Source organism: Ambystoma mexicanum, chromosome 8 (assembly GCF_040938575.1).
Source record: "Ambystoma mexicanum isolate Mex_15411 chromosome 8, UKY_AmexF1_1, whole genome shotgun sequence".
NCBI lineage: Eukaryota > Metazoa > Chordata > Amphibia > Caudata > Ambystomatidae > Ambystoma > Ambystoma mexicanum.
This window is the reverse complement of record NC_090929.1, coordinates 816,951,439-816,976,733: the sequence shown is the minus strand read 5'-3', so window position 1 is coordinate 816,976,733 and position 25,295 is coordinate 816,951,439. Positions and strand designations below refer to the sequence as shown.

The window sequence follows — 25,295 nt, the reverse complement described above, 5'->3', positions numbered from 1 at the left end:
ACCCTACATTGCATTAGTCACCCCTTCTGCATCTCCATCTGTCTTCCCTTGCAGCTTCGTCAGTATCTGTCCTCCTATCCACTCGTTCGTGGCTATGCCTCCGAGCCCTCCTTCGCGCACTGCTGTGCCTCACGATGAATAGCTGGCTGCCTTTCCACCTCTCCTCCTTAGTATATGTGGCTTATATGTTGGATTTGAGTACCCCTCTGCTGCCCTTAATTCTCGCATTGGGTGCATCCCTTGCTCATCTGTGTCATCGGATGCTACGCTTGGAGGAACAGAGGTGCGGAGGGATGAGTCCCTGGATCCTTCACCTCCTGCTGGCTCAGCATCCACCAACGCCTTGTGGCATCCCCCTCCTAAAACATGCGACACAGCTCATATATATATATATCCATGCACTTGGTTAACTTCTTCCCCTTATAAGTACCCTGTATGTGTGTCAGTAGTGATTGCTGCACGTTTTTGGGGAAACTTCCGAAAGGTGGCCATGGTTTAGTTAACTTTCCCTCAGTACCTTTGGACCGTTCTATGCTATAACTGCAAATCTTTTCTCGATAAGGTGGAAGTGTCTTGCACAAGTGCTGAAGGGGCATGTCCCATCCACCCCCCCCCCACATTTCCCCTGATACATGATCACTACCTTTACCTGACCTCAAGTCGAGGGTTTCGACAGTCCGCTGTTTAGGGAGAAGGCACAATAAAATAGCAGTACATTTCCATTTCTGCGAGCCTCTCTTGCTCCTCAATTATCAGGCGTGCTCCGCGCACCGCCCGCTTTAACAACCACTGCCTCCTAAGGCACACCCACAATGCGTGCACTTCTTCCCGCCTCCCTAACCCTCCCACCTCCCCTGATTGGACCATCCGACTGTCTTAAGCGACCCTTCCATGGTAGCCCTCTGCCCAGCAGCCCCTGTGGCTAAGGGCCCCAAGGCAAAGGGCGGCTCCTACAGAGGCGGCTCCAGATCGTGTCTGCAGGTGTTGGCAGGATATGCCAGTGGCCAGCCGTCAACCAGCATTGACCAAGGGACCAGTAAGGTAAGAGTGGCCTAGGTGGGGAATGGAGTAATAGCTCTGCCCTGGAAGCCTAGTCGACCTATCAAATCTATCCTAAAACACCTTTGTAAAAACACCTTTTCAGCCTTCCTTGACTTCACACTATTCAGCATAGCGATGTCTAGTATTGCACCCATTTGAACGGTCAGGCATAGGACTCTCTCAATGTAGAATTGTACTCCTTCACCTGTTAGGCATAGGCTTCTCTCGCACTATACAGGACTCCCAAATCTAGCTGTGTTTAGAATTGTTCTCCTTCACCTGTGTTTAGAATGGTACTCTTTAACCTGTGTTTAGAATGGCACTGTTTCACCTGTTAGGCATAGGCCCCTCTCCCACTATACAGGACTCTCAAATGAAGCTGTGTTTAGATTTGTACTCTTTCACCTGTTAGGCATAGGCCTCTCAAATCTAGCTGTGTTTAGAATTGTAATATTTCACCTGTTGGGCCTCGGGCTCTCAAATCTAGCTGTGTTTAGATTTGTACTCTTTCAACTGTGTTTAGAATTGTAATTCGTATCCTGTGTTCAGGATTGTAATCTTTTCACCGATTGGGCGTAGCCCTTTCTCTCACCGTGCGGGGCTCTCATATCTAGCTGTTAGCATTGAATCATTTAGTTCACTTATGTAGTAACTAGCTACCCTCCCAACCCCACATATTCGGCTCACTGCAGTGAACCTCGTCCAGGGAGACTCATTAAGGGCAGCCAACGTTAGCCGAAAGATACAATACGAACTAACTTGCCCTATCTTACTCAAAACACAGACTAAACAAGTCAGCAATACCATCTCCTGACCACCAACAGAGTACCAAACTTATAGCGGACAATTTCCCTCACCCAGTAATACACCACGAGAAAGCCAGATCAAAGCAAAGCAAAACAAAGAAAGAAAGACCAAAACAGCTCTCAACCCAAAATGCCACGCAAACGACCTGTACCGAGGGGAAGAAAAAGAGCAGAAAGAACAAACCCACCAGAAAACAGCAACAAAGACGCGCAACTGCAGAAAATACTCCGACTGACAGGAACAACACTCGAACCAATGCTGAGAGAAGCTAAAAATTCCTTTACCTACCTCTATATCTCGATACCAGAATGAACCAACCCAACGCGAGAATCGGCAACAGCAGACAAGCAAACACAACCGCGCAGAAAAAGATCAGACAACGCTAGAAATAACAAAAACATGATCAACGCAATAACACCGTCACCGTACATCACCAAATCAAGAGTAACCTCCACTAGACACCCTCAATTTTTGGAAGAAGAAACTGAGGAAAACAAAAACCTAAGACTGAACCTAGAAGAACTCTTCGACGACACAGACGCACCTGTATCAACATCTCAACTAGAGATCGACCCTAAAGGAAACCCCAACACCGATTAGAAGACAACTCCAACAATAAAGCCCAAACCAAACCACACTCTATACTCCACTGCAATCTATTAAACTTAAGATCCATGTCAAAACATTCAACAGAGATCTTTGACCTTCTCAATGACAACGGCATTAACATCCTATTCATCACAGAAACATGGCTGGACGACAACTACTAAATCACACTCCAAAGCTTCCTCCCAGCCAACTTCAAATGCCTTCAAATAAACACGAAACATAAAAAAGGAGGTGGTCTCGTGATAGCATTCAACGAACACCTAAAAATAAAAACAGACGACCCTCTCAACATCATCAACTGCAAAACCATGGTCATACACCTATCAGCGAACCCAAAAACCAACGTCACATTCATCCTGGTGTATATGATGCAACCTTCGTTGATTACTTCATAGAAGCCATCACCAACATAGACATCAAGCACAAATATCTAATTATAATAATAATAATAATAATTTAGCATTTATATAGCGCTACGAACCCTCAGGTATCTGAGCGCTGCTTATTATTACCCACGGTGTGTGGTGCTCATTTATCGACCTCGGAAGGATGAAAGGCTGAGTTTGGCCCCGCCGGGATTCGAACCTGCGTCAGCAGGCTCTGCACAGATGTCAAAGCGAGCGCTCTACTCGCTGTGCCACTTGACCGGCTTATCCTGGGGGACTTCAACATCTGATTTGAAGCAAGTCACGCCAACTCCCAAAACTCACTGACCGAACAACTTACAACCATTGAAATTACGACAACTGGTCAAAGGAGAAACACACTTGGCAGGACACACCCTCGACGCAATCTTTGCCCAGGAAAAACCTATCACCAAGGCACCACCGATACAAGTACTGTGGAGCAACCATCTCATCATCCCACTACCAACTCCACTCTGCATCCAGGCCCCCAAACTCACAACCACCACAAAAAGAAACTGGAAAACCGTCAAAACAAGCAACCTGTTGGAACAACTGGAGACAACCAAGCCCTCAATTACAGAACTAGAGCTGGCTGACCTAGACGGAGAAGCAGAGCTGCTACACAAATGGATCGTTGATACAATCGAAAAGATCGCCCCTGAAAAACCATTCACCCCATCAAAAAAGAGCAATGACAAAATGGTTAACCCCACTACTAAGCACCATGAAAAAGGACAACAAGAAAATGGAGCTGAGATGGAGGAAAGAATACAACCCAGAGAGAAAGAAACTGTTCCAGAAACAAATCCGAGCATACAAGAAGGAAATAGGAAAGGCGAAGAGAAGGCATTATGACGACAGAATCACCAATGCGACAAAACCACAAAAAGAAATGTTCAACATCGTTAAAGAAATGAGAAACCCACCAGGCTGCGACAACACCCCAAACCCCTCTGAGAAACTTTGCAACGACCTGGCAGACCACTTCAAGAACAAATTTGACATCCAACAAATCATACAAAACAGACCAACCAACCATAACATCCAACCAACCGAACCTAACACAGAACCACAACACAAACTCAAAAACGTTCCCGAAATATCAGCAGAGGCTTTCGCCTTGCTGGTGAAACACAGCAAGAAATCAGGTTCGCCCATCGATTCTTGCCCGCCTGACATCTACAAATCAATCCTCGCACAAGGAACACCATCAGAATATTACAGAAACCTCCTAAATCTCTCACTAGCAGCAGGAACCGTACCAAAAAACATTAAAATCGGCATATTTCAAACCACTTTTAAAAAACACAAGTGGCGACGTAGAAGACCTCTCCAACTACAGGCCGGTCTCAAACATTCCCTACCCAGCAAAACTCCTGGAAACCTACGTATACAAATTAACCCAAGAACACGTAGAAAAACACCACCTGTTGGACCAAGCACAAGTTGGCTTCAGACCCACAAGAAGAACAGAAAAAATGCACTACTATCCATTTGGGATGATCTAAAAACGAACGCGGACTCCGACACTACCTCAGCCCTGATTCTGCTCGACCTCTCCGCAGTCTTTGACACAGTCAGCCATGACACCCTAACCAAAAGACTAGAAGACATAGTCATAACAGACACTGCACCACTCTGGATTAAATCTTTCCTAGCAGACACAACAGAAACCATTTGGTTAAAGCCCCTCAAATCCACACCACGAGTCAACGACTGTGGAGTACCACAAGGGTCCTCACTATCACCACTGTACTTCAACATCTACCAGACTGCACTAATCAAAATCTTCAAAAAATACAAAATTACATGCTACAACTACGCAGATGACACTCAAATCATCTACAAAATAGAAGACACTCAAGCCTAATCAGTGTCTAAAAGAAGTCTTTAACTAGATGAATGCCAACAACTTGAAAATCAACCCAGGAAAGACAGAAATCATGATTATATCCAAAAATCAAGAGAACACCTATATTCCATGGCCAACAGAAATGGGAACCGCACCAATTTCATCTAATGTAGTAAAAAATCTGGGAGTCCTGATGGATAACACCCTAAACTTAGAACTGCAAATAAATACAGTAATTAAGAAATGCTTCTTCCTCCTTCACACTGCATGAAGAATCTTAACTTTCCTCTCCTTAACCCACAAAACATTCACAATAGTCTAGTCGCTCTCATGTCAAGAATCGACTATGCCAACAGCCTCTATCTCAGGATACCAGAATAAGTCCTGAAGAAACTAAAACTAATCCAAAATGCAGCAGCCAGACTCCCCCCTGAAACTACCCAGACCACATCACTCCAGCCCTTAAAATCACTGGACTGGCTCCCAGTCAAACATCACATCACCTTCAAAACAATGTGCATAACACACAGGGCAATCAGCGGACAAGGAGCTGAATTCTTGCAAAAGAAAATAACAATCTACAAGCCAACAAGACTCCTCAGATCAAGCAATGAAATCCATCTGGAAGAAAAACCATACCTTAAGAAAAAACTTGGGGGCTCCTCCTTCTCCCATTTAGTTGGAAAAACCTGGAACAACATCCCGAAAGAAATAAGAAACACCAAAGACCACCTACAATTCAGAAAATTACTAAAAACCTGGCTCTTCAACATCACAGATTCAAACTAAAAAACCAAACCACCAAACGGGAAACGCAATGGAAAGGAGGACAAATCTAGGACGACTATGACAACATCTAGAACCGAATAAAGAATCTCTTACTACAAGAATAGAGATAACACTAAGTCTAATAGGACAGAAGCGACACTCATCCAGACAGAATCCAACATCCCCAGCGAACAACCTTCACCCACTCGATAAATGATACTATAGATCATACATGTATAAAGTTGGGTGAACGTTAGCACTTGCCACACTAACTAAAGCTGTGGATATTGGCAGGGGCATGGACCAAAAAGTACTGTGAATGAAGGCACACACCACCCCTTGGCATAATTGCAAGCGTTAGCATTTCCACATTCCAAAGGTGGTGGGAGCGATAACATGAATGAGCAACCGAATAAAATGATGAATGCCGAGCAGCCCCAACACATGGAGGGAGTAAACCCGGGCTTACCGATGCCGCCCTCCTACTAGATTGGGAATGCTTTCTGGGCTAGACTGCAAGGGACGCACAAACGCCTGTCTGCCCCGCATACAAACAGGGGTCACGTAGGCGGCCGGTGCCCAACTTGGGCAAGGTTATGCATGTGAACGGATGCCATATGGGAAAGAGGCCATGAGTGTCATACAGCCCTGATCTGGACGTAGACACGGGGACGCCCACACACCCCACCTGATTAGAAATACGGAAATGTAGCACCTCACTTCAAGACAGCAATGCCAATTAACCAACCCACTAACAACTTCACCCTCTGCATACAAGAAATCTCAAATTCTAACCAAACACAACCACAAACCTACATACAACACAACAATCCGCACAAACTTCACTACACTGAAACAACAAAACAAAGCACACATAGACCCGCACAACAGCACACAACGTTTTCCGACAGTATAACAACCCAAACCCAGTCAACGGAATTCCGGGCTGAGGCTGCCAACAGCACATCACTGCTCTTGCACTACTCCAACTCATCCCCACTAACTCCCCCCCACCTCTCCCTTTTTTTCAGAGCTGCCAGAGCGCCAGGGGACCATTCCAGTGGTGAGAGTGCGCGGTACAAATATCCTTTAACATTAACAATCTTGCACATGCGCCTTCCGCGCACCGCCACTGGTTCACCTCGTCTGCCAATCCCAAGTTTCCAATACTAGCTCCTCACCGTCTCAAGCTCTGTGTCCTATGTGCAAGCCTAAGAGTGACATCACCGAACTATTAACCTAGGTAATACAGAAAAATCAAATATTGTGTGCACACTGTAATAGACCATTACTCACAAACCACACAAAAAACCAACCTCTGTCTTCCCGCCTCCAGGCAGAGTATACCAATATTCTCTTGTGGTCGAACTGCACCCGCTGCGTCACCTAGCATGTGAAATATCTTGCTCCAGGAGACTTAGCCAGTCAACTCACCTTCTGCAATATAGGCCAGCTCCCTTGCTAACCCTTATGGGGATACCGTTATCTATGACCATTGCTAAAACGCCCAACACACAGGAATACCTTTTTTCCATATGTTCTGTAATCCGTGTCCTCGAGTCAGTAGTCTAGGTTATTCACCAGAACCTTTTACCTCTAAAACCGAATGTGCCCTAAACATAGAAAAGGGACTTTTACCTTGCTCCTGTCCCTAATCACTTTGACAATGCTAGACAATAAACGACACTACTAGACAATACTTCACAATACTCCATACCCTCCCACACCCACAGTTGCCGTTAGACTGGGTCAATACTTACACTCCGTGGTCTGCAGGTGCTGCACGGCTGCCGACTCATCCTCAAGGCGCTCACCTCCCCGTCCTGGCCTGCCTGGACTAGTTGCTGACTTCAGGCAGGATGATTTACAAGGTGTTCCTGATGGCCTTTCCACAGGCACACATGTTCCTGTCTTCTCGAAATATGTGTGGGTCCTGCAGCCTCTCAGGTTCGGCGGCGAAGGAGACGACCTGGTGCCGGGCTGACGCAGCCAACCATCACCTCTGCTACCAACTTGTTGGGGAGGATCCCCCAGGTATGCCAGAGAGACACTGAAGTCTGCAGACTCTTGGAGGGCCCAACACCCTCCCCCAGGATACACAGAGGACTCGGTCAACGGCAAGTTCAAACTGCGATTTATTACAGACACTACCGACGGGGATCAGCACAGGAACAGGACAAATCCATGCACATCTCACTCTTCCTCGTCTCACAGGTCGGTTTTACTGTATAGTGGCGTCAGCGCCACGTCACAACTTGGGCCCTTCTCCAGAAAATCTATCGGTCCAAAGGATTGGGTATTGAGCATCTACTACCTATAGTGGACAGTATAAATGTTATTCTATTGGCCCTCGCATGTCAGGTGGCTGGCCTGGTCTATCCCAAAGTCACTATGTTGCAGTGCGACAGACTTACCCATTGGTTCTTGCCCATTGCTACCCACCCCAAGGATACTAAACTGTGGTTTGCTAGAGCTGACGTCCCCAGACCTGGGACTTGGAAAGGTTTTCAACTCTCTGTGTACCTCTTCAAGGTAATGAGAACGACTGTGTCGGCATTGTAACTTGTGTGTACCACCTTAGCTTATGAGTGCTCTCCTGATCGGCGCAACACTTGTTGCATACTTGTCGCTGTCTGTGTCTTGCTGCCTGGGACCAGTGCTCCTTTCCCACCGCTGCTCGCTGTCCATTGTCTGCTTCGGCAATGTCACATGTTCATAGACCACAAATTTGAGCTGTGTAACTCTGAATTATGAGGAATTATATTTTTTTGCAGCTGGCTCCTCTGTCATCTGGGGATTGGAATGTCATCCGTATCTCTCGGCCTTGGCTGTGGGTCCTGTCTCGCACGTCTTGCTCTCTGGCCAGTCTAAATCAGCTTAGCTCGTCTCTTGTTGTGAGGCCTGGAGCCTGCTGTAATTTTCCTAAACCACATGATGCGGTTTCTACAGTTTCCATGCTGTACTATATTTCCATATGTTAGTCACAAGTGGTTCTGTCAGGTCCCATAGGTAATCCTGAAATTCCATAGGGTTATTTGCGTGTAAGCATCTGCAAGCTTTGCTCAGGATCTCTTGCTTCTTGCGGTTTCTGCGTTGCTGCGTTTGGCTAATAGCAAAATAATAAAAGCAATGACAGTATGTATATGTATCTGTCCTCTAACCTATAGAATTGTACGCTGGTCGTCTTCATGTATTGGAGTGTGTGTTTATGTCCCGAAGGGCGGATGACATGTGGGCTTCATATCTAACGCCGCTATGTCGTGGTGCCTCTGCTTCTTGGTGCTTAATCCAGACTGTCAATAGAAGTGTCTCGGATCATGACCTATGGCTCTTTATCCAATCTGGGATAGGTCTGCACTGCCTCTGGTCTGTATGCCTGGCTGAGGGGATATCTCTCGACATGCTTGTCAATCATAGGTCCGTTGGGAATTCGTCCGAAATAGAATGGGTGATTACAGTGTTTTCTGGCTTTCATCCTTGTCATGAATTTGATCCTCTTCAGTTGTGTGCAATTGTAACATTACAAGACATTTTCTGAGACATAGTCTCTCAGAACTGATGGCCTTATGGACTAATCAGTCTCGTCCATAAAAATCAGCAAAAAGACAATGTTAATAAATCAGGCTTTTCCTAACTCCAAAAAGTCAAACCAGGAGTTCAAAAAAGCTAAATTACTGTCCCATAGATTTCTATGGGAGGAAAGCAGCAAAAAGAAAATCTTTCCTAACAGTTCACCGAAACCTAGCTGAATCTTTTCTTGAAGATTGCCCTCTGGTGTCTCCTCTGGCTCATAGACTGTTCTGCTGCAGCTGTATGGTAAAATAACGACTTACTTTGCTTTTCCCCCTATCTGCAGTAAGCCTGTTGGATTTGTCCCCATGTTCTCTATTCTATCAGCAAAAATGTACTTTAACAGGTACTTAACTTGACAGTCGGCGCTTTCCCACCCCTTCTGGAGGCACTCCTCGCACTGTCTTCCGGTTTTATAAGTAATTTGGTAATTGTAGCAGGGATCTAGTATCAATCCATTTTAGAATAATGAATCGCTGCCGCTTGGGTATTTTGTATCTATTGTTGCTACTCTTAGACTTGTCTTGTGTTGGATTTGAGTATTCTGGTATCTCCATTGGCCCAGGAGGGTTTTGCCTAACTGTACCATTTTGAAAGTGACTGTTATGGTCTGTCTGTTTTTTTAACCCTTTTCCTCCCTCCAGGTATTGTGTGTTTGGTACATATGTGGTAGGTTTCTGTGCTACAATGTTTTGGTGATAGTAAGGGACATATTCAATGCATGGTTTGGGATGTTTGTGACTCTGTGCATCCCTTATACCTTTTGTCAAAGAATACTTTCTTCATCCGTTTCCTTGAGCAATTCAAGGTGAGTTAATCATCAGGTATTAACCCTGACCTAGGTTTTAGGGGTGGCAAGTGTCTTGTCGAAGTTCCTTTACTGTTTTTACAATTGTCTATACTCTTGTGTATTCTTTCATATTCTCCAGCATGGGGTCTGGCATGGATTCACATGCTCATGAATATTCCCCGTCGTCAGGCTGGGAATCCTTGGTAAAGAAAAAATCAGTATCAGTTTTGTTTCTGAACCGTCTTTCTTAGTAGTAACCATTTACTGGTCTCTGGTTCATACTGCCCCCAGCCAATGACTACCCTCTCCCTAAGCCCCTCCCCTGGCAGGCATCCTCAGATTTTTACCGCACATTCAAGTGTTGGGAGTCCTCGTGCTATAGCTCTCGAGCTTTTTTTGCGTTTTTGCGCTTTTTTCAAAGAGATTTTCTCATTTTTCGGTTAAATCGAGCCTCAAGCTCGACCGTTCTACTTCCGATCAACGGGGACCCATTTTGGAATTTTTTATGCCCCTCAAGGGTGAAGTTTTCGTCAAGTTACGCTTCTTGAGGATTCCAGAAGATCTGAGGCCTACCATGGACATGGCCCAGGACAAGGGAAGCTCGACGCCCGGATCCAAGCTGTTCAGGAACTGCCCTGGATGCGGGATACAGAATGTTTTCAAGGAGGACGAGCATTCGAGATGTCTCTACTGCCTTCCTGAGGATAAGACGCATGTGGAGAAGGACTGTGCGTTCTGCAAGAACCTATCGGAGCGGACCATGAGGGATCGTCGTACCCGCCTCGCCAGGGCCCAGCAGGTGAGAAGAAGAAGAAAAGCTCAGAGCGGTCTTCTAAGTCCTTTGAGGGCACCCCGGCGACGGGGGCCCAACAGAAGGCTAAGCATCGCGAGTCCGCGGGCACCGGGAGCGCCGAACGGTCGGGCTCTTCGGCTGCCAGGCAGGGAACGCCTTCCCTGGCACCATCAACCACGAGCCAACGCTCTGGTTCGGGGAAGAGGAAATCTGAGAACCCGGGTAAGCTTCTGGAGAGGCCCTGGTCGATCTCGAAGGATTCAGCCGAGGGGGAGCGAGGCGGTGACCCTCCCCCCAAGGTGAAGGCCTCAAGCGCGCCAAAGGTGGTGAAGGCCTTGATTCACCGGCTAAGGCCTCTATCGAGGAAGTCGCGGCGGCCCTGGCGAAGCCTGTGGAGGCTACACCAGTGGAGGCGACCTCGGGGCCCAGAGTTTCCCTTCCACCGCGGAGGGAATCCTCTTTCCAGCCCATCGACAAGACCCCCGTGAAGACCCCGGCAGAAAAAGAGGCGGGGGGGGTGGTGGCCATTACGGACACGGATTCAGCCTCTGAGGAGGAGCTGGTGGAAACCGTGAAGAACCTCAACGAGAGGTTCGAGAAGGTACTATCCCACCGGAGGGATCCCGAAGAGGTGGTCGAAGAAAGCGACGGTGGCGCTGACAAGGCCCCAGTGAAGGAGCAGCCTTCCCTCCCGTCGCAGCCATTGCCCGAGCCTCAGGACAACTCGGCAGCCATTTTGATGGCAATCCAAATCTTATGCATGGATATAAGGACGAGATTACCACGAACCCGGTGGACGATCCAGAACCGGGCCCTTCGGGAAGCCCTCTGAACAAGCGGAGGAGAGTTCATCCCTCCCCGCCCTTCATGCCCCCACGACCCGTGGAGCTCTCATCCCCCTCACCGGACACCAGGGGTGACACGGGGACGGATGACGACGGTGGTGACAACGGGACGGACCTTCCATCACCACTCCCTCGGGCTTCCCCGCCTGACGAAATTGGCTCCTTTCACGCCATGATCGCCAGGGCATCCGAGCTCTTCCAGCTCTGCCCCGAGGAACAGGAGAAGGAGGGTTTCCTCTATCAACTGCGAGAGGCCAAGAGAAAGACGGTCCTCGCTGTACCGTTACTCGACGATATCTGGGACGAGGGACTTGCGATCCTGAAGAACCCATCCACGACGCCTGCCAAGAGGGACAGGTACGAGAAGAAGTACCGGTCCCCGACGCCGCCCCTTTGTGCCTCGGGGCTCAACCTACGCCGGATTCGGTCATCTCAGCGGCGGCCAAGAAGAAGGCGGCGGGGGCGACAGCCTCAACCTCTACTTCCCCCCTGACGGCGAGGGTAAGAAATTGGACGCCATGGGGCGACGGCCCTGGAGATTCTTCAGGAAGGTGAGGTGGCGTCGGACCACACCATAATGGTGGCAACGGACATTGCCGACACCGGTTTTCGCCAGTTAGGCACAGTGTTTGCCTTCAACGACGTGGCTGGCTCAAGGCGACAGACTTCCGTCAGGACGTGAAGACCAGGGTTTTGGACATGCCGTTTGACGGCAACACCCTGTTTGGGAAAACGGTGGATGAGTCGCTGCAGGCCATCAAGGCCGACACAGAGACGGCCCGAGCCCTGGGAGTCCTTCAGCAACGACGGCCCTTTCGGAGAGCCGGAGGCAGGCAGGGGGCCTCCAAGGGATCAGGCTGTGGCTCCTCTACGTACCGCCAGTCGGCCCGCTCCTCGTCCCAGGAGGCTTACAGGGGTCGCAGCGAGCAAGGAGGATCTCGGCGTCGTCGCCAAGGAGGCCAAGGCGGCAAGGCCGCCTCCAAGCAAGATTGAACCGGCCGTAGCGTCGGGCCCCCACCAAAGCACCCCGGTGGGAGGCCAGCTGGCGAAGTTTGTCAGCGTGTGGGAGTCCATCTCCACCGACCGTTGGGTGCTGGATGCCCTGTCCCACGGGCACACTCTCGAATTCCAAAAGAAGTGTCCCCGCATTCCTACCGTGGCCAGGAAGGAAAATCACATCCCTCAACTGCTGTTGGAGGTAAATGCGATGCTCAAGAAAGGTGCCATCGAGCTCGTCCCCAAGAGGCTCTGGGGCTCCCGAGTATACTCAAGATACTTCCTCGTCAGAAAGAAGACAGGCGGTTGGCGCCCCATCCTGGACCTACGTCGGTTGAACAAATACATCAAGGCACAGAAGTTCAGGATGGTCACTCTCCAGCACGTGCTGGGACAGCTGGAGGAGGGCGACTTCCTATCGTCGTTGGACTTGGAGGATGCTTACTTCCACATCCCCATCCTAAAAGGACACCGAAAGTTCCTCAGATTTGTAGTCCAAGGAAGCCACTACCAATTCAGAGCTCTTCCATTCGGATCGAAGTCGGCACCCAGGGTGTTCACCAAATGCCTAGTACCAGTGGCGGCACGGCTGCGCCTGCAGGGGATCCACGTCTACCCCCTACCTGGATGACTGGCTCATCAGTGCAAGGACAAGAGAACACGCCGTCGAGCACACAGCGGAGACCGTCCGCTTACTCAAGGAGCTGGGGTTCTCCAACTACCCGAAATCCCATTTGGTTCCGTCGCAGGTGGCACTGTTTTTGGGAGCGAAGCTCGATACAGTGGAACGATTGCCATCTCCGTCGGAGGAAAGGACGAAGGCCATCTTAGGCAAGGTGCAGCGCCTGCTAGCCACGGACATGGCCAGGGTGAGATCCATCAAGTCCCTCCTCGGTATGATGTCCTCATGCATCTATCTAGTGCGCCTGTGCAGGCTACGGATGCGTCCTCTACAGGAGTTCCTCGACGCCCGCTAGATGCAAGCGGCGGGCAGCTTCGAAGACCAGATCCGCTCAACGAGGTTTCCCATCGGGTGATCCGGTGGTGGGGCACCTGTGCACACCTCACGGCGGGCACAGACTTCCAGAACCCAGCACATCAGGAGACGGTGACGACGGACACCTCCCTGGAGGGATGGTGTGCACACACCGGAGATCTCCACGCAAGAAGCCTTTGGCTCCCGGAGGAGAGGTCTTTCCACATCAACATCTTGGAGCTCCGCGCCGGGTTCTGGGCGCTAAAGTCGTTCCTCCCGTCCCTCAAGGGCAAGGTCGTGAGGATCTTCACCGACAATACTACCACGATGTTCTACATCCGGAAGCAGGGAGGCACCAGATCCCCAGTCCTATCCAAGGAGGCCCAGGATCTGTGGCACTGGGCCGTCGCCCAGGGGATGTTTGTGGTTCCTTTCCATCTGGCAGGAATAAAAACACCATTGCCGACTCCCTCAGCAGGCAGCTGCGCTCGTGCCACGAGTGGGAACTACGCCAGGATCAAGTGGATCGGCTCTTCCAACGAGGGGGTGAACCCCAGATCGACCTGTTCGCGACGGCGACGAACTCCAAGTGCCAGAGGTTTGCCAGCAGGTTCCTCCAGCCGAGGAGCATGGGCGATGGATGCTTTCTCGTTCCCCTGCGATGGCCTGTTACTGTATGCGTTTCCTCCATTGCCGCTGCTGCTTCGACTCATCAGCCAGCTCAAGAGGTCCCAGTGCAGGATGATCCTCGTCGCACCGGCCGAGACAGATCTGGTTCCCGGACCTTCTGGACCTCTCAGCGTCCCCACCAGTCAAGCTGTCGACGGACGCAGATCTTCTCTCCAGAGAGGGATGCGCCATTCTTCATCACGACCCGGAGTCGCTGAACTTGCAGGTCTGGCTCCTGCAGCACTAGAGTTTGGAGGGTACGATATCCCGGCTGACTGCAGAGAGGTTCTTGCAAAAGCCAGGGCGTCCTCAACTCTCAAGTGCTACGGACATAAGTGGAAGAGGTTCTCTGTCTGGTGCCGTGCACAGAAGATCAACCTTCTACGGATTACGGCACCTCAAGTGCTACCATGCTGGAGAAGGAACAAGTTACTTACCTGTAACTGTTGTTCTCCAGCATGGGTCTGGCATGGATTCACATGCAAACCCTCCCTCCTTCCCCTCTGCGGCTCTTCACTTGGTCATACTGCCACTTTACGTGCTACCAAATCTGAGGATGGCTGCTAGGGGAGGGGCTTAGGGAGAGGGCAGTTATTGGCTGGGGGCAGTATGACCCAGAGACCAGTGATTGGTTACTACTAAGAAAGAGTTCAGAAACGAAACTGATGCTGATTTTTTCTTTACCAAGGATTCCCAGCCTGACGACGGGGAATATTCATGAGCATGTGAATCCATGCCAGACCCATGCTGGAGAACAACAGTTACAGGTAAGTAACTTCTTGTTCCTTACTTGGTTTAGTTATATATTATGTGTAATACTTTAGAGAAGAGTGTATAGATTTTTCAGTATATCGATGTAGTATCTTCTCTGCAATCTGTGTAATCTTGTATAGAAATGTACCTAGCTGTCAGCCCATCCCTTCCTAAGGTTGAAGCTTGCTTGCTCTGATACGTTACCTGTTGAGAAAGATTTGAGCTGACTTGGTGCACACATTGTTTTCCTCCTTGGGTAGATCTCTTTGCACCCCTTAACCAAAGGGTTGTAGAAAAATCTCCAGAACACCTGCGCACTGCTAACTTACTCATGTGGGACAGGGAAGCATTCTCTCAAAGTGGTTCCTATTAACACATACTTTCAAATCAGAACCGCGGTTATAAATAACAATACAAATTTGAAATAATTCTCTGAAAGAGTCTTGGCCGCTCAGGTGTCCTGTGTACAATTTTTAGTAATCATTCATTAGTTCAATTTACAATCCGTCCTGGATGCTGTGAAAAAAGGAGAGTAAAAATACTAGGAGTACCGGAAATCACAATTGATTTAGTTTTTCCTTTTTTCTATACTTTTTACCAATTAAGTGCAAGCCTGAAGAAGATGATGATGATGATAATGGTGAACACATTTTTTTAACTCTAATTTCATAGAGTTCAGAATTTTATAAACAATATCTCTTTATATGAACAATTTACTCTGGAAGAAGCGGCTGTGTTTTGACTACTTATTTCAGACAAACTGAATGAACTAACAAAAAATAAAGCATTGACAATGTGCTAATGCGTCAAAGAGCCTTCAGCATTTAGTAGGTTAAAGGTGCAGAGAATGAATATTTTAAAACTAAACTATCACTTGATTTAATGTTAACTGTTAAATTTAGTAATCCATTGGTATTATCATATACATTTTTGCATTATTAAGGGAGAGTCTGTAAATAAGCTGTTCTTTTCCATACAGTTTATTGGACCAGATTCCTGAAATGTTTGCTGACACAAGGGAAACGGAAACCGTGTTTGGTCCTGTGATCCAAGCTGGATTAGAAGCGCTGAAGGTGAAAACTTATGAAATGCATGGCCATTAACATATAATTTAACCTCAAGAGTCTAAGCTAAAGATTTTTGAAAATTATTGGTACTAACATTCCTGCTTTCTCCAGAATATTCTACTCTCTTAGCAAAAGTGGTTTCTTTTGACGTTACATAAGATATACATGGAATACCTGATCTTTCATTGGGTTATGTAGCTTTTGAAAAGTACTGGGAAAAAGTGACTTTGATTCTACTTCTGCAAGCAAGTCTTTGTTTCAGTAACTGACAAATTTGTCATTTCCGCACAAGCAAATCTTTGGCAGTTTGTTTAAATGCATCCTTTTCAGCATCTGTTTATTGAACAATTAATAGACTGAACTGTAATGCATGGAGAAAAAAAAATTGTTCATAACTATTGCTGTTCTCTAATTTTGGTATTGGTTCATAATAAATCGCTTATAAATATTGACCAATCATAAATATTTTAATTCTTGAGCAGTAGAATGTTACCCACATCTATTTTTCTTTTTAATATTGCAATTTTGAACTTCTTGTGGCTTGCTTTGGATCAGGTTTTCTTCAGACCATATATATGATCATATGAGTAGGTTCATGAGCAGGGCAAGGAACTCTCTGTAGCTTGCTCTTGATCATCCATTGGTGGTAGAAGGATCAAGGCCAAGCTGGAAGGAGGAATGCAAGAGGTACAGGTGTACCTAAGTGATCTCTCTGAATAATAGAATGTCCACTCAGATTTGTAGTTGGGGTACTTCAGCTCTAGTACACAAGGGGCAAGTGCTCCTACGTCCCGTCCCCTTTCCTCCATACTGCATGGGCGTCCCTCGCTAGGGACAGGAGACAGAACCTTTTTCACCAGAACAAATCTTCTTCCCCTTTAAATTTAGAGGCGCACAGGGGCGTCGCCCTGGGAGCATGTCCTCCCCTGACTCTGCCCACTGACGCCAGTCCCCTTTTCCGCGTCGACGGGAACGGACCGCTTTTCCCAGCACTCCTGGGTTTGGCTTTGGCCTTTTAATTCCATGCACTCTTCCCCATATACTGTCTTCTGTTTTTTGGTGTTAATCAGGTACTCGGTCCTCTGGCGCCACGCTCCTCCCCGGCGCATGTTGATGCCATCGTGCTTCAGCACGTGTCCAGCCTGCAGAGGGCCTTTCCCTACGTCCGAACCCCACGCTCTTTGCCTCTGCTGCCTTGGCCTGATCACGGCTGGGAGGGTTGTACCGCATGTGAAGCGCTTACACCGTGCCCTCTGAAGTACAGGTTAGCTCGGTGGAGGCAGCTCTTCGAGAAGTCGCCTCCAGAGGGCTACACTTCGTCAGACATAATTCACGGCCCAAGGTAGGGCTGCTTTTTTCCATCGCGCCCAGCAGGGGTGACTCCTGAGTAAACGCCTGAGCGGGAGGGACCGTTCAGGTTCTCACACCAGCACAGGTACCAATTCTGATTCAGCTACCGGCTGAGGGGTCGCTAAATCCTTCCGGAGAAAGTGCTGAGGGACCAAAAGTTTCTTCTAATGGGTGTCCACCGAGGGGCTACGCCCTAGTACCGAACAAATATCTGAGGGGGCGCCTATACGCAGAACTACCGGTGACACAGCCGAGGACAATACACCTACCTGGCCTCGTCCTGAGGTGCATGGTAGGCCTCAAGCTCCATCGCCAAGAGTACTAGAGGAGGCCGGGCCCAACAAGGCAAGCACCATGATGCTGGCACCTGGCATGCAGCCTGACAAAATGGCCGCTTCCCCGGACAAAATGGCTGCTCGTCCGATACCGCCCACTGGTGCGGAGCAGGTGGGAGAACGAGTTTGAAGGTGGACTGGTTTTCACCAGGTCCATGGCCTACAGCTTATCTTTCAGCGTCGCAGGGCAGATTCACCCCGCAACCAGCTAGGCAGAATACGCACAGGCCCAAGCAGCCACCCGAGCAACCCGCTACTCCGTACCAACTACCACCCCACCGGCCTGTGAGGACAGGTTTTTTTTCCTCACACTCATGTGGTCTCCTCAGATGGGGGCCACCCTTCGGGATGTGATCAGGGATGTGCTCCCTCCGGCTCTACCGCTGGCGCCTATAGTCATTCCTCCTATGGCTCCAGCGCTGCAGGCCCCTGTGCAGCCCCTGCTGCCCACGCTGGGTTCTTCAATTCCATCTCTCCTGCCTCCCACCCTTCAGGTGGTTCCACACCAGTCTCCACAGCAGCCAACGGCCCCGGTCCTCACACCGCAGCCTTCGGCGCCCAGCACTCCTCCACCCGAACCGGACCAGCCAGATACCCTAGTGGCCACCCATGAGGAGGACTCCTCCAACACGCCAACCTCAGGCAATGCCTTTCACAAACTGCTTTCAGGTTTGGCCGAATACTTGAGGCTTCCACAACCTGAGGTGGAACAACCAGAGGTGGGGGGTCCTGGCTGAGGTCCTCACTCTACGCCCCGTGGCTAGAACGAGATCCCAATGCAGAGGGTCGTTGTCGCCGTGGCCAAAAAGGGATGGCTGAAAGCCCATTCGGCCCAGCCTATCAATCGGCCCCTCAACTCCAAGTCCAGGCAGTTGGAGGGGAATCCACTCTTGCTGTCTGCTCATCCTCACCCACCTCTTCTGTGATCGCTGCAGCATCGCTATACACCAAGACTCAGTTGTCCTCTGCCACCTCGTCTTCAGCACTTCTAGGCAAGGAGGAGATGATCTGGGAGGCGTATGGAAAAGTCGTCTATTCCAACGCCTCACTGCACCTTCGTCAATCTAACGCAGACGCCATGCTGGCAGCAGTTAATCAGAGGCTTTTTTCTGGAAATAGCTGACTTCCTTCCAGAACTTCCAGTGCAGAGCCAGGCACGTTTCAAGGCGGGGCTGGCAGAAGCTAAAATGGTGGTCCAGGATATCATGGAGTACACTGTGGCGCACATAGACACCTCAGGACATGCCATCTGCATCACCACAGACTTGAGAAGGACTGCCTGGCTACGGGCTACTAAGTTCAACCTGGATGTCCAGGAATGTATATTGGACCTTCCATTCGAGGGTGGCAACCTCTTTTATTCCACCACCGATGAGGAGCTTGATGAGCAGAACAGTTCTCAAACTGTGAAGTCCTTATCTATCCTCACGTAGTCCACACCCAAGGCCTACACCCAGTCGCATCTGCGCTCCGACAAGGGACAGGCCTTTGGCGGGTTCCGGGGCTTCCAGGAACGAAGGTCGTGGCAGCCGGACCGTTCTGAGTCAGCACCGGCATAAGCAGCAGAAGATAGGGGGGAGCAAGGGCTTCTTTCAGTCCTCCTCCTCTGCCCCAGTCTCAGAGGGAAAGCAGGCATGCCGCGCCCCTTCGGATCCACATTCCGGTGGGGGTCAGGCTTGACCTCCACGCCCAGTTTTGGCTTCAAGATTCGCTGACCCCTGGATTCTATCCGTAGTGTGTCCTGGTTACCGCCTACCAGTTCCTCCCTCTCCTTTCTCCTCCCCTCCAGTCCCACAGATTGGGACAACAACTCTGTTGGCAGAAGTTAGTTCGCTCATAAAGAGCCAGACAGTGGAAGAAGTCCCATCCTCCCAGTGGGGCATGGGCTTCTACTCCAGGATTTTCACCATATAAAAGAAGAACAATGCTGGCCTGAGAGTTGTTTTGGACCTTTCCACCCTGAACCTCTCCCTCCCTCTTCAAAAATTCAAGATGGGTACGCCAGCTCTTATTGCGGGGACTGGATGGGCTCCCTGGTTCTGAAGGATGCATATCTACAAGTCCCAATTTGGCAGCCTCATTGGTCCCTACTATGGTTCAGGATCATGGGCTTCCATTACCAATACAAGGTCCTACCGTTTGGCCTTAACTCAGCCCCTAGTGTCTTTACCAGGATAATGAATGCTGTGGCAGCCCTTCTTAGGGCCTAAGGGCACCATATCTACCTGTACCTGGACGACTGGCTAGACAGGGCGGGGATCTGTGGAGGCGGTCCAGCACACCTCCTCCGCCCTCATGAACACACTCCACGAACTGGGATTTTCCATCGAGCTCAAGAAGTCACAGTTGCATCCCACGCAGATTCCGACCTCAGCTTGGTGGTACCAGCATCTTCTGGGTTTCATGGCAGCGTTCCTACTGGCAGTACCTCACACGACGCTCACAATGAGGAGATTGCAACTGTACTTCGCAGCCTCATGGAATCGGGAGTGGGGCTCCCAAGCGGAGCTTGTCAGCATTCCTCCCCTTCTCCGGAAGAGCCTTGTCTGGTGGAGCATGGATTGCAACTTTCGGGCTGGCAGGCCGTTCTGGCAAGCAGCACCACAACTGACCATCACCACGGATTCCTCCTTGGAAGGCTGGGGGGGCTACCCTGGACAATCACAACGTCCACGGAGTCTGGTCCCTTCAGGAGCAGGAGGCCCATATCAATTGGCTAGAGCTGAAGTCTATCTGGCTTGCTTTCAAAGCCTTTTTGCTGCTTATCAGTGGAATGATGATCCTCATTCAAACTGACAATTCCACCGGCATGTATTGCATCAACAAGCAGGGTGGCACCAAGTCCCCCCACCCGTGGGAAGCCTCGCTGTCAGCGTTTGAGTGTGTGCTCTGGAGAACAACATATTCTTGAGTACAATCCACCTCCCGGGGGAGTCCAACCTGAAGGCGGACAGGCTCAGCAGACTGGGAGTGAACAATTACGAATGGCAATTGGACGGTCTGGTCCACCAGTGGATCTTCAGCAGATGGGGGCACCCCCAGGTGGATCTCTTCGCCACCCAGTACAGCAAGAAGTGCCCTCCGTTTGTGTCCTGACCAGGGACAGGGCCTCAGCTCCCTGGGCAACGCCTTACAGTGGAACAGCATGAACGCATACGCATTTCCTCCCACTCCCCTGGTCCACAGGGTGATCTGCAAGAAAAGGGAGTCACAGCACTTCAGCATCATTCTGATAGCTCCTTGGTGGCTGGCTAGACCATGGTTCTCTGAGCTGCTGAGCCTATCGGACCAGCCTCCGATTCACCTTCCACTGGACCCAGCTCATCTTCTATCCGAGCAGGGTTTGTTTGTTTTTGTTTATTTGTGTGCTAATGCGCTCCAAACCCATAGGTAGCTGGACACAGCAATTACAAGGATACTTCAGATATATATATACTTCTGAGGCTTGTGGAATCTGCTTAGATCACATGCTATGCATAGGCCGACATCTAGTGGAAGCTGCGGAGTATTACAGTTTGTTTTTCGAAACTCGAAAATGAGCGTCAACACAGGGCGTGCCAGTAATACTATCCATAGTGTGACGTCCACTGTACCCAAGATCCCTCACGCGTCTAGGATCCTCAGATTGTTTTTTTCCGCCATACTGGTCGGAAGCATTTTGCGGAGTCCCCTGGCCTTAGCCATACTTTTGCTAGAATTTAAAATAATAATCTATTGACATCCTTTCCCACCCCAACGTCGAACTTCGACACTCGACGCCGGCTGGAGAAGAATTCGACCGTCGGCTGCTGCACGACGGATTTGGGCCTCGGAAGGCCGCTGGCCTTGGCCCGGGCCTGGTAGGCCGCTGGCCTCGGCCCTGCAAGTAGGGAGAGTGGGGGGTGGTACATACTCTACACTCTTAGTATATAGGTACACCTTATACATTTCCTACACTTAACAGCCCGCTGCCTCAAGGTGCGTATGGAGGGTACCCCTTTTCAATTCTGCCCCAAGTGCAATATCAAATACCCTTGGGTCGACAGGCACGCCACGTGCAATCTCTGCTTGCCGAGGGACCACCCGAAGCGAACTGCAGAGCGTGTAGTAGGTTTAAACCTAAGACACTTAAGGACCGTTCGACGAAGCGTTGGGCCCACCACACCAGGCAGGCGGCCATGGCAGCGGAGGGCGCCTTCAGCGATGGCAGCGACGCCGTACTTTCGGACGGCGAGGGCATTACGGCATCGAAAGACAGCCGAGCGCAGGTCCCCGACCTCGGAAGGTCATCCGGCAGAGCGGCTTTGGGGAAGACCCCCGGCGACACAAGCGCTTCACATACTACACACACTAAACACACTAAATCCAACCGAGACTCGACGTCGAGTTCTCGGAAAGAGGCACAGACAGAACGGTCTGATTCGGTGTCCTCTGGGCGCTCTCGATCAAGATTGCTGCATGACTCCAGGCAATCATCCACTCTTGCCAAGAGTGCCTCGCTCCCTAGGCTAACAGAAGTTCGATCGTCGGAAGACGACTTCCACCCCCAGGCCGTGCTCCAGGAGTCGGAGCCCGCAATTAAAGCCAGCGAGGCCCCACACTCGAAGGACAGGGACACCTCTCCCGATCCTCGACGCCAGGTGTCGAAAAACTCCGGAGCCACTAAGGGACAGGGAAAACATTTTTCTACGCACGGGGAGGGGGGGAAAACAGCAGAAGAAACTACCTGTACATTCATCCACACCTGTGAAACACTCCACCCCCCCCCCCCCCTAAACAGACAGACAAGCCCAGGTCTGCTGATAGGTCCACAACCAGCAAAGCTACTCAAGATAAATCCCATAGACTTGCTGAGAGAGTCATTCCCAGTTCCAAAAAATGGTCCAGTGAAGACATAGATAGGGTCATGTCAAGAATGTCTTCTTTGGCTTATTTTTATGATAACAATCCAGAACATTTCCTCTCGTATGATCCACAAGGGGCCACACCTTCAGGCTCTACTGATCCTATCCCCCCGAGTAAGAAGGCCCGGTTTGAAACTCCAATGAGGTCCGAACCCTTCGAGGTACAACCTTACGCAAGACCATACTCACGGTATCAAGGAGAGGCTTCCTTTCGTGAAGACCAAGAATTTGGGTTGATGGAAGAGCAAACCGGGACGGCCTACTATGGGGATGAGGAGGACCAGGAGGAAGAAGAGGATGACCCGGAAACATACAGAGTACATTCCCCGGTAGAGAACGAAGCCCCGGTTACCGACTCCCCGGTCGATAACCAACCCCTCCTAAATGAGGTTCTCGCTTACGCAGCAGAACATTTCCACATTGACACCCACGGTGTACAGGAGGAAAGGGACTTTGCCGAAGAGTTAGTGGGAGAAAGGAGGCCTGTTGCCCAGACCATCCCTATCCTTAAATCCATTCAGCGGAGAATAGATCCGTCCCTGGTGAACCCAAACCTCACCAGAGCAGTCAATCCCAGGGTTGAAAAACTTTTCAGGGCAGCTCAGTCTGACCCTCTCTATATAAGAGGACATCTAAGCCAGACTCCCTAGTTGTCACCAACACTCGTAAGAGGGCTGGGACACCCTTGTCTTCGTCAGAAGCTCCTCCCGACAAGGAGAGCAAAAAACTATAAGGTTTCGGCAGGAAGGTAGCCTCAACGTCCGCCTATCAAGCAAGGATTGCTAACTCCACCACCCTGTTGGCCAGCTACAACTGCCATCAGTGGGAAGAAGTCGCGGCTCTCATAGCCTCTGCTCCTGAACCGTTAAAGGGCCAATTAGCTCGGATTTCCGCAGAGGGTAGAGCCGTGTCTGGTTGCATTTTGAAAGCAACCTTCGACGCCGCGGACAACGCAGGCAGATTGATAGTAGAAGGTACTGTTATCAAGAGACATGCGTGGTTACGGCAGTCTGGTTTTAAGGCAGAAACTCTGGCATCATTGTTAGACAAACCGGTGGAAGCCGATCTGTTGTTTGGTAAGGCGGTCGAAGACGCACTGAAAAATGCCAAGGACGAATACGAGACACTCAAATCCCTTGGCCAGTTAACCAATAAACCCCCTAACCAGAGAGGGAATAGTAATTTTCGTCGCCCACGCGGCCAAAATTCCCAGAGAGGATCTAACTATTCCCAGGGGCAGGGTACACAGTGGAACAACAACAACCAACAGTCTACCCAGGGTTACGGCAGAGGTAATAGGAGAGGTCGTGGTAAAGGCAGAGGCAGCCCCAGCAAGGGAGGCGGCACGCCTCCACCAAAGCGGTGACGCTCAGTTCAGGGTCCCTTCTCACGCAACCCCAGTAGGGGGACGCATTTCAAACTTCACCCAGGCTTGGGAAGGGATCACATCAGACAGATGGGTGCTGTCAACAGTATCCACGGGATATTGTATAGAGCTACTGCAGTGTCCCCGGAACCATCCTCCACGACAGAGTGCACTCCTTAGAACATCAGAAGATTCTCCTCGAGGAGATCGCCATTCTTCTACAAAAGGATGCGATAGAACTCGTCCCGGGACACCAAGTAAACAAGGGTATTTATTCAACTTACTTACTTGTGCCAAAGAAAGACTTGACAATGCACCCAGTATTGGACTTACGGCCTGCCAACAAGTATGTCAAGCCCCAAAAATTTCGTATGACCACGCTACAAGAGGTAATCCCCCTCCTAAAAAAGGGGGATTACATGGCAACCTTGGATATGAAAGATGCTTATTTTCATATTTCCATATTCCCAGCGCACAGAAAGTACTTGCGCTTCAAGGTGGACAGTCGGCACTACCAATTCAAGGTACTGCCCTTCGGGATAGCTTCAGCACCAAGGGTATTCACCAAGGTACTGGCGGTGGCGGCTGCACACCTACGCAGGGAGGCAATCCCAGTGTACCCTTATCTGGACGACTTGCTCATAACGGGGGAAACCCCAGGAATTTGCAGGACAAACATTCAAAGGACTATCGACCTCCTCCACAAGTTAGGCTTCTCAATCAACGAGAAGAAGTCAAGCCTGGTGCCAAGCACCTCAAAACAATTCCTAGGAGCAATCCTGGATACCGAGGAGGGGTTGACCTTTCCTTCAGAAGAAAGAATTCGGAATATACTACTACAAATTCCGCATTATCAGTCCGGTCAACAAATAACGGTACGCAAAGCAATGCGTTTACTGGGCATGATGGCGTCATGCATTTACCTGGTCCCCCACGCGCGCCTGCGCATGCGTCCCATGCAGGAATGGTTGGCGAAACAGTGGTCTCAGGCAAGTGGTCAGTGGGACGATCTAGTGGTCGTTTCGCCAACACTGGTACAAAGCCTTCACTGGTGGACAAGAGAAAATCTCGCACAGGGGAAACCCTTTTACGATCCCGAAGTACAGGCAGTAGTCGCTACAGATGCATGTCTGACGGGGTGGGGAGCTCACCATCTCCACCACACAGCTCAGGGTCTCTGGTCTCACTCAGTGGCCAAGAACCACATCAACCTGCTAGAGCTTCTGGCAGTATTCAGAGCGCTTCAGGCGTTTGAGCCCCACCTACTAAACCTGTCAGTGCAAATCCGGACGGACAGCACTACAGCCATGTTCTACCTGAACAAGCAAGGAGGGACTCGCTTGCCAGATCTGTCCAAGCTTGCCCAGAAAATCTGGATATGGGCACTCAGTCGGAACATCTTCCTGTCATCACAACAT

General features: G+C 50.0%; 1 protein-coding gene across 3 annotated transcripts in view; it reads left to right on the top strand.

The window, feature by feature from the left end:
* SEC24C (SEC24 homolog C, COPII coat complex component) overlaps nt 1-25,295 on the top strand; it is a 1,750,167-nt gene that overhangs the window by 1,037,600 nt on the left and 687,272 nt on the right. For all 3 annotated transcript variants that reach the window (XM_069610689.1, XM_069610688.1, XM_069610687.1), the window contains one exon: nt 15,856-15,949. In XM_069610689.1, coding sequence (XP_069466790.1) covers nt 15,856-15,949 — 94 coding nt within the window. The remainder of the gene's footprint in view (nt 1-15,855; nt 15,950-25,295) is intronic.